Source organism: Chionomys nivalis, chromosome 9 (genome assembly GCF_950005125.1).
Source record: "Chionomys nivalis chromosome 9, mChiNiv1.1, whole genome shotgun sequence".
NCBI classification, from domain to species: Eukaryota; Metazoa; Chordata; class Mammalia; order Rodentia; family Cricetidae; genus Chionomys; species Chionomys nivalis.
This window is the reverse complement of record NC_080094.1, coordinates 26516967-26527241: the sequence shown is the minus strand read 5'-3', so window position 1 is coordinate 26527241 and position 10275 is coordinate 26516967. Positions and strand designations below refer to the sequence as shown.

General features: G+C 48.4%; 1 protein-coding gene across 2 annotated transcripts in view; it reads right to left on the bottom strand.

Moving 5' to 3' along the window:
* Positions 1–1332: 1332 nt before the first annotated feature.
* Positions 1333–10275, bottom strand: part of Ninl (ninein like) — a 57853-nt gene continuing 48910 nt past the window's right edge. For both annotated transcript variants that reach the window (XM_057780822.1, XM_057780823.1), the window contains exons 18-24: positions 9232–9336; positions 8757–8826; positions 6826–6984; positions 6009–6122; positions 5016–5183; positions 4258–4371; positions 1333–2057 (exon numbers count right to left, since the gene is read on the bottom strand). In XM_057780822.1, the coding sequence (XP_057636805.1) occupies positions 1866–2057; positions 4258–4371; positions 5016–5183; positions 6009–6122; positions 6826–6984; positions 8757–8826; positions 9232–9336 (922 nt within the window). In that variant the 3' untranslated portion in view covers positions 1333–1865. The remainder of the gene's footprint in view (positions 2058–4257; positions 4372–5015; positions 5184–6008; positions 6123–6825; positions 6985–8756; positions 8827–9231; positions 9337–10275) is intronic.

Here is a 10275-nt window from a genome sequence, read left to right as displayed (position 1 = left end):
TGCAGCAGGAACTTTACCAGCTGACCCATATCTCCTGCCCTTACCTGGTATTTCAGTGACAGGCAGAAGCCCAAAGTGAAGAAGTGCACCCACGAGCCGGGCAGTGGTAGCGCACACCTTTAATCCTAGCACTTGGGAGGCAGAGGCAGGCAGATCTCTGTGAGTTCCAAGACAGTCAGGACTGTTGCACAGAGAAACCCTGTCTCGAAAAACCAAAAAACCCAAGAAAACAACAACCCCCCCCCCAAAAAAAACCAACCAAAAAACCAAAACCACTAAAACCTAAAAAATAAGTACATCCACTGGGAATGGTTTTCTTTTTCTTTTTTTTTGAGACAAGGTTTCTCTGTGTAATCCTGGATGTCCTAGAAAACTTGCTCTGTAGACCAGGGTAGCCTTGAACTCACAGAGATCCACCTGCCTCTGAGTGCTGAGATTAAAAGTGTGTTCCACCACTGCCCAGCCTCACTGAGTTTTGGCAATGCCTATACTGAGACCGAGTATTTTACTGTTAGTAAAACTAGACTCTACATTCTAAGAGTGTCCCTTTCTGGGGTGTGAAGAGCTGACTGGAGTAGAGAGTCTTTGTTTTTTTTCAAGATAGGGTATTACTACTGTCTGTCCTGGAACTAGCTATGCAGATCAGGCTAACCTCAAACTCATAGAGATTCACCTGCTTCGGCTTCCTGAGAGATGGGATTAAAGCAGTGTTCTCAGCCTTCCTAATACTGTGACCCTTTAATACAGTTTCTCATGTTGTGGTAAACCCCAACCATAAAATTATTTTATAGCTACTTCATAACTGTAATTTTGCTACTGTTATGAATCAATATAAATATCTGATATGCAGGATATGTGATCCCCAAAGGGGTTGCAACCCACACGTTGAGAACCACTGGATTAAAGGCATGCACCACCACACCTATCAATCCCTGCTTGTATTTTTATTGGAAGATCCAAACTCTGTCCTCAGGCTTGCATATCACACGCTTTGGCCACTGAGCCTTGTTCCTAACCCAGTGACTCCTTTTTTTATTATGTATACAATATTCTGTCTGTGTGTATGCCTGCAGGCCAGAAGAGGGCACCAGACCCCTCTACAGATGGTTGTGAGCAACCATGTGGTTGCTGGGAATTGAACTCAGGACCTTTGGAAGAGCAGGCAATGCTCTTAACCTCTGAGCCATCTCTCCAGCCCCCCCCCCCCAGTGACTCTTATAAAGCTATTTACTTATGTGTGAAATACTTTAAGACTTTAAAAAACTTAAAGAGTTAAATCAATTTTAATAGAAAAGAAGTTATTGAAAATACAGTAACTTTTCATATCACAGTAGAATACTCTGGTAAACCAAATGGTCATAATTTAGGCATCTCAGTTATAAAACTATACCTTTAAAAATATATGTACAATTTCCAGTGGAACAACATTTCTGTAATGAGATTGCACTTGCACAACGAACACTGCTATCCCTGAGCGCACCACCTCCGATGTCTCCTCCCTCCCATCTCCAGGAGCAGCAGAGGACTGCTGGGGACCACCTCTTCCTGGAGGTGTACTGACACACATGGAGAGCACCTGATTCTGCACTTCAGTCTTCCAGCACAGCACTGAAATACTCAGCCACTTTCTCTCTGTTGCTCTCTGCTGAGAGCCTAAGTCTTTCAAAAGGATCAAACTTGAGGATGTAACCCAGGACGTTACCCGAGACTCACTTCCCCAGCACCTGGCACGTAGGAGACAGTCATCGAATGCTTGCAGGGCGAACAGGAGCCAGTCTGTACGTGTCCAGGGAGTGTGGCTAGTGAGCCATAGAGAATTATGGCATTAGAGTACAGTTATTTGAAACTCTAGGAACCAGCAGCTTCTACACAGAAAGTGACGCTGGTGCCATCTTACTGATCAGTTTGTTGAGAGCTCGAACTTTTTCTTCCAAGACGCAGTTTTTCCTCTCAGCACCTCGCTGCTTCTCTTCTGTGAGCTGAACAGCTTTCATGAGGTGGGCGTTCTCCACATACAGTTCCTTGAGCAGCAGATCAGATCTGGTGTTCTTCTCCAACTAGACGGGGGAGAAAGTCACACTTTTCTGTGAACTGCTGCAGGCTGCTAGGCCAGCCTGGCCCTCATCCCCGGCTCCAGTCCTACCCATAGTGTTCTTGAGCTCTGACACACATACTGGATACAATGACAGTTTCTGCTTCCTGATAGAAGGGAGGAAAGTGAGAATCTGCAGAACTATGTGGAGAAAACTTAAGACAAGGTTATGCGCGAAATAAAAAAACCTGCTATTCAGTGCAGATTGGAATCTTCAGTTCTCCAGAAAACTTGGTTCATGTCTATGTGCTCTGCCTTGGTGATGCCACACAGGACACACCGAATCGCTAGAGCCGCCATGGTAACCAGGTGTGAGTCTGTTGCTATGTACAGGGAGACTGGACAGACTTCAGTGATGGAAACAGGCAGCTCCAGGCAGTGGCCCTTGCTGTGTCCTTGTTTAAGACACACAGACACGTGAGCCACACGGATGACACGGACAGCACCAGTTCTGTGGCAGAGCACATTAACAATGGAGGCAGACAAACAAAGGAGCAAAGGAGCCAGAGCAGTGTGTGCCACTGTGAGGGGATGAGCGGGGTGCGGCCTCTCTAAGGACAGAGAGAATAAAGTCAAAAACTTAGTCAGAGCTGGGCACGAGCCCTGCAAGCAGACCAGAGGATACGCACAAAGGCCCTGTGGCTGGTGGGTGCCTGGGAGAGCTATGGTGGGGGAGACTTGGAGTAGAAGTAAGAACAGGCTGGCTTGCCCTCGCTTACTCTTGAGTGAGTGGCAGCTTTCAGACTGTGCCCAGCTGTGGATGGCTCCATGTTAAAAAGCAACAGCCTTGACGGGAATGACTATGTTTGGAATATACGTGGCAAGAAGAGGATGGCTGTGCCCTGTATACTCAAGCAGAGAAGCCATCTGCAGCACACCAGAGGTACCAACTGAAATGGTGTCACCAGTTTATATACACCAAATCAAGCCAGAAACACCAGGCACATCAGCTCATCAGCCACACCACCAGTAACCCCTTGCCTGAGACTAAAGGGAGGGTAGAGCAGGACTAGCGTGTGGCAGGCACACTTCTAGTCATGAGGTCCCTCAGGAAAACCGCCACAGCGAAGGACTTCTGCCTCTTTCCCAGGTTCCAGTGCACGTGTAGGTTTCTTGCGTGTGACACTTAGCTACCCCAAGCTGACCCGACATAGCTGCAGTGTCCAGCTCTGCGCCTGGACTCCGTGAGGATCTTCCGTGTACCTATATCAGCCCCATCTTCAACTGCGGGTCACCCCCAAACGCTGCACACTCTGACCTGTTTTTTCATCCTGTGGCCTACATGACTATAGATTACTGTGAAATGCGATGTGTGGTATGATGGTTAATATTAATAAGACTGGAATCAAAGAACCTAGGATTGCCAGTGGGCAGTTACCATGGGAAACCAGAAGTACTTGTCTAACTGTAGCCTAGCCAAGGACACAGATATAGCAGCTTGTGAATTATAATCAGTTCTGATACTGTAGAAAGACACAAACAAGCCCATATGCTGGACATGTGACATTCATGACAAGGAGGCAGAAGGGCTCAGAATTATGTAAAGGGGAGCCATTCCATCAGCAGAACTTTGAGTCTGGGTGTGTGTGTGGGTGTGTTTGGGTGTGTCTGTTGATGTGTGCACATAATCATAGGGGCCAGAGGTTGAAGTCTAGGGTCTTCTTCAATTGCTTTTTAAGTTTTTGTTGTTGTTGTTGATTTTATTGAGTTCTATATTTTTCTGCCCCACCCCTGCCTCTTCCCTACCCTTCAACCCTCCCCCAAGGTCCCCATGCTCCAAATTGTCTTTTTCTACTTCCCATGTAGATAAGATCCATGTATGTCTCTCTTAGTGTCCTCATTGTTGTCTAAGTTCTCTGGGATTGTGATTTGTAGGCTGGTTTTCTTTGCTTTATGTTTAAAAGCCACTTATGAGTGAGTACATGTGATAATTGTCTTTCTGGGTCTGGGTTACCTCACTCAAAATGATGTTTGTTAGCTCCATCCATTTGCCTGCAAATTTCAAGATGTCATTATTTTTTCTCCTGGATTACGAAAGAAAAACTATGCACTTTCTGCCTGTGGTTCTGAATGAACCCTTCATGGACCTCCAGGTTCTGGAAACGGAGCCTTGTTGAGCCATGTGGAGGGGCGTCCACGGAGGAAGGGCACGAGGCGGTACTCACCTGTTCTCGAAGCTCCTCCACCTTCTCCTGTAGCAGCCATTCCACATTGCGCAGCCGAGCCTCGACATCCTCCACCTGGTCCTCCTTGGCCTTCAGTTGCTGCTTGTATTCTTCCTGCACAGAAGTTACACACTAGTGTTGTACTCAAACAGTGCTTCTGTTTTTTGTTTTTTAAAGACTGTAGAGTGTTATACCTACATGTATGCCTGCATGCCAGAAGAGGGCACCAGATCTCATTATAGGTGGTTATGAGCCATTGTGTGGTTGCTGGGAATTGAACTCAGGATCTCTGGAAGAGCAGCCAGCATTCTCAAGCTCTGACCATCTCTTGAGCCCCCTGGGTTGTTTTTTTTTTAAGTGAAAAATGACTAAATGCACAAATCTGAACATGACGGATGATGGGCTACCTGTGCAGATATCAGCAACGTCCCCACAGGCTACAGTAACCACCTGTTTTGCTAGTTCAGGGAGACACTGTAGACTACACTGTCATAGGTGACCAGTACCAAACGAGCTCCCATATGCTGTCACTCTTCACCTGTGATGACCGACTATGACGGTGTAACCTGAAGACACACTGGGTTTGGGAGGACCTGTGGACCCTGGCTGGAGGGGTCTCTGGGTTGGTTGGCTTTCTAGACTTCAACTAAGACCCTGGTCTACCGTCAGCATCTATTACATGTCCCTTGCTGTTCCAGCGTCCTTGTCTTTAATGCCCATTCCCAAGCAGCCAGCCTGCAGTGGCATACCTCACTCACCTGCAGTGCGTTTAGTCGTCTCCCAGCCTCCTCCTCAAGGTTGAGCTGGTGCTGTAGCTCAGCTACGTGAGCTCCAGGAACCAAGTGACCCATCTGCTCCTGCAGGCACTGGACAATCCGGCCATGCTGGGACTGTGCAGCCTCCAGCGTCAGCTGGACACTCTGCAGCTAGGAGGACAAGTTTTGGCATGACTGATGACTGCAGAGTCATTATCAGACATAGTCAAAGTGTTAGTGTTATATTCTCTGTTAGGTCACCCCAGAGAGTGACCTGTGTTGAAGGACCTGCCTGTGTGTATGGCAGTCCTCAGGGACTAAGAGCCAAGTTCTCGCTAGCCACAGTGTCTCCATGCAATGTGGTAGGGAAAGATTGTGTCTAGAGTCCTCAAAGCAACGGCTTGCTGCTGGATCAGGTTCTGTTCCATTCACTGTCCATCACAGCCTACTTCACGTGACCAGAGTGAGGCATAAGCTTTGTGAGCCCACCTGGTTTCCTTACATGGCAGAGGGAATTCTCAGTTCTGAGATTTGGCTCTGGCTCAGCATAAGGTCCTAAACCCAGGGGACCAGAGCCACAGAACTCAGCATGGCTATGAGCAGTCTCTGCTATTAAACAATGCATAATTTAGCCAACTCCTTCAATCAAACAAAGGTAAGACTGAAACACAAGTTCAAGGAGTTTGATGCTTATCTAAAACACAGAATCCTTGACAGAGTAAAAGAACTGGCTGCCGCAGTCTGTTTACCTCCGAGACCCCAGAGGCAGGAGTGGGCAGGCTAGTTCCATCAGAGATCCTGTTTGATCTCTGATCTGTCCTTGTTACCATGAAATGGAGATGACTCTGAGCCTGCTGAGTTCCTGGTCAGCTGTGGAGCACCTGGCTGGTCCAATAACATCCTTGGGCTGGATGAGTCATGGCAACTGTCAGCCTATTGCTGATACTACTCAGCCTAGGACCAGACCAAGTGCTTCCGGTCACCTCACCTACCCACCTGGCCTTGACTCTCTTTGAGGCTTTCTGTCATCTCTGCGTGTGACAGTCGTAAGCCCTGGCATTCCTCAGTTACACGTTCAAGTTCAACTTCAAGGTTTTGGATTTGGACACCCTGTTTATAAAAACAACAAAAAACATTTTCATAATTATAAGCAGAGCCTGAAAGAAACCAGAAACACAGAAACCAGAAAGTTACGGACAAGAAAAAAAACTGCAGATTTTTAATCTCCCATGACCCTGAGAGGCTGAGGCCCACACCTCATTTCTTTACTCTCGTCTATTCAAGCGCACCTCTACTGTGAGCTTGTAACAAAGTACACAGCATCCTGCAGTGCTGTCCTCCTTATGGAACCTGGATCGTTCCCAAACACTGCTATTTGAGGACTTGGCATCTAAAGGCTGTGCCACCATTTACTCATTCAGCTACTGATGACACTCAAAACTGATTCTGGTCCTGTTTTCTATTATAAATAGGACAATAATAAAAACACTTCCAGCTAAATCCATAATGCTTTTAGGTACACTCTTCACAAGCAAAATTATAAAGCCAACATACAGAGGTATTCTCAGGCTCTTGCTATTTATTCTACTCCGAGAAAGCCGGAGAACCCCAGCATTTGCTCCCTGCCACCTGCAGTAACACAGTTTGTTCCCCTTTCTACATCCTGGTGACTTTACCAAAGCTGCCCAGGCGAACCCATTTCTCCAGGGTTTGCCCTTTACTTCACTTCTGGGGTACCCTCCTTCCTCCTTGACCTCCACCAACCAGTAGGCCCTCCTTCCAACCACTGCCCAGGTACAGCCTGGCCCCTGACCTGCTGCTCCTCCCGGCACCCTGCCTCCTCCAGCTTCCGCATCAACAGCTCGATGGCAACGCGATTTTCCTCCTTCTGGGTATGGAGGGCAGATGTGTCCCCTTCCAGCTGAAGGATCCTGCAGTTGAGCTGTGACAATTCATCCTTGTACTTCTGAGTCTACAGCAAAAAGAGTTAAAACATATATATTATATTAATATATATATTAATATATTATATTAATGCTTTTAAATAGCAGCTCAGTTCAGATCATTCTAGAGTTTCCCAACCAGGGGTGACTTTTCTCCCTATGGGCATCTGGCAGCCCCTGGAGACATTTTGAGTTGTCAAAGAAGCTGGGCAAGTGGGCAGAGGCTGTACTTGTACACAGAAGGCAGGGATGGTCCAGCCTCAGCGGCCAGGAGATGAGAACTAGTAACCCTACTCTGTTCTATAAGAGGAGACGACCCAGGCCACCAGAGGCCATTATGTGCTACAGCCACCAAACTGCCCTTCTGATGTCTTCTAGTCTTTATCATTCTTCTGGTCTCCAAGTCAAACAGGTAACATAGAACCAAACAGCACGGCACCCTGAAGAAGCAGCTAACAGATACAGTCTAGGGACAGCCTGTGAGATAACAGTCTCTTCCAAAAGCCAGTGTAATGGGGTCAGTGGAGCTGATATGTCACTGCAGAAGGTCATATTTCCACTGCTGTCTCTAGCAGTGGCCTCTGAGTCCTTGCCTGCCCTGTGACTGAACACGTGCCCAGCGAGGGAGCCACCCTGTGCTTCCATCAGTCTTCATGGGATCCACGGGAAGAAGTGTCCACCTGATCCTCCCAGAACCTAGCCCCACAGAGAAGCACCATGCCTACAGACATGCGCAGTAAGGGCGCTATTGATCACCTCAGCTATCCAGTCTTCTCAGCTACATCTCTGATGGTGGTGATCTAGGTACATCACCAGAGATATGCCCGGCTCATTTATAATCCCTTCACCTTGCAGACAAGACAGCGTGACTGACTTATGCCCCATATGCCAGCTGCTTACTGTGTGATATTTGGATCACTGAAGCATGTGAACTAGTTCAGTTAACTCTTCAGCAATATTAAATTAAATTAGTAAAAGATGCACTTGTTGTGGGGACACCTGCTGCAGTATTTAATAGCACAGTGTCATGATACGGCTCAGAAGAACACACACACAGGAAACAGTGCAATAGTGAGAAACTGTAGCTGCAGAGTGCCTCAAACTCACCAGGGAATGGTGATGTGTGACAAAAAGACAACCCCAAAGGCCACACTTGGTACAGTTCCACTTACATTACACTTTGAAATGACATTTCTGGAGAGAAGATTGGGGTTGCCAGGTGGGAGTGTTGGTGTGGCAACTAAATGGTAACAGGTATCCCTAATAGAAACACCAATCACATGTCTGTGAAGAACACAGGAGTCTACCCAGTTGATACAATTATATAGGATCCAATGCATAAGCAACCAATGAGGGCAGATATAAAAACTGGAGGATCTAAATAGGCTAAAAGAGTCTATCAGTATCGTGCCTTGGCTGTGACTTTAAGGGCTGAGGCATGTCCTCCCCAAAATTCAAATCTTGAAACCCTAACCACAGCACCCTAGAATGTTGACTGGACTTGGAGAAAAGCACTTTAAAGATGAACTGAGGTGATAGTGGAGTCCTCATGAGAGGAGATGAGGACGCAGGTACTCATGGAGGGACTACCATGCAGAGACTGAAGGAGACTGGATGGCACGCATGACTGCTAACAGTGAGGATAGCTGCCAACCTAGGGAGGGGCCTGATGAGGAGAGCTGGGGTCGGCTGCAACTGGATCTTGTAGGGAAAAAATTCTCTACTCCCCTTTCATCAGAGAGAAATTTCTTCAAGAACTAAGAAAGGGAGGTGACACCACTCATGCCGGTTAGTACCCAACCTGTGTGCCGAGCTCTTCCAGGTCAAAGCAGGCCTGTTCCTTGTCTCTCTTTAAAACCTCAATCTCCTCCCTGTTGAAGAAGCAGATTAAAAACATCACTTCACAGCCTGGGTTCAGCCCTGCCTCCAGCTCTGACTCACTGACTTGCTGGAGAAGAGCACGGTGGGCCATCGCCAGGCTGTGCTAGGCCCTGCTCCCCTCCAAACACTGGCAGCCCCAGCCCCTCCTCAAGTGCCATGTGGGCTATTTCTGCAGGGCTAACACACACTTGTCCTGAGCTGTGGGTGGGATGCCAGGCAAGCGGCAGCTAGTACAGATTACAGTGGTCTAGGCTCTGCTGACCCACAGACGGCAGCTAGAGTCCCCAAGCCGTCTCATCGTCTCATAGTTCCCCACCATCCTGCCTCTCCTAAGCTCACTCAGGAGTACCATCAGGCTGCAGCACACAGGTATGGGAACCATGAGCCCACCTTACCTCTGTGTTTCATTTCTGCTCTCTGAAGTTTCTAGTTCCAGTTGAATCCTCCCCAGGTCACTTTTCAACACCAAGTTTTCTTCAGAAAGCCTCTGAAACTCAGCCCTGTGGTCAAAGTTGAGGAAGCCAGTGAGACCTGGAAGGGGCAAGCTGGACACAGGCTCGCAGCCAGCGCGTAGCTGGGAGTGCTGAACACTGCAGGCTGCATCCTCTCTCTGGATGAGACCAGCACGAGGCCTCCTGTCTCCAGGGAGCAAGCGCTGGTGTGCACTCCCCGAGGGCCAGGTCCTTTGAGCCACACCCACACCTCCTCCAGGCACTCAGCACCTGGTCCCTGCAGACACCTAGAGGCGGTGAAGAGCCAAGTCCCACGTGGTGTATGCCTTCTTCACAGAGGCCGTACTCCAAGGGCACCAAATCAAACAAAAACCTGGAAGCTGAACTGAAGCTGCGACCAAGCAGGGTGCCTCCTGAAGCTGGGCCGGCCCGGGGCGCAGTGTCTGTGCCAGCAGCATGGCCAGCAGGGCAGAGAAGCCATGCTGTGGGCACCCGCACAGCTGGGGCACAGAAGGAAGCCCAGGCGGTCTCAGGTATCTCACTTTGTCCCACTTCTTTGCAAAGGCAATACAGCCTAAAGCAGCCTTCACTGAGGCTCTCAAGATTCCTTGAGGTTAACCTCAAGTAAATATGAACACACACAGATTAACAAACATATGCAAAGATCACCAGGAACGACAGCAGAAACAACAAGTTGACCCAAAATCGGATCCCCCAGGACCCACAACTTACACGAAACCTCCAAAACTCTTATGAGGTGAGGACACTAGAGTCAGCTGGGCTGCCTCAGGAAGGCCTACCCTTCCTCTCTTGGCCCACTTGCTGACACCAGGGATCAGGAGAGCCAGGAGACAGAAGTGGGCTTGTGATTCCCACACAAATAAGAGGAATCACACAGTCACATTGGCAACCAAGAGCTAGAAACTGGGGGAAACTGTACAGTGGTCACTAAGGACAACTCTGAGGGTTTGTGTGCATTTTATGACC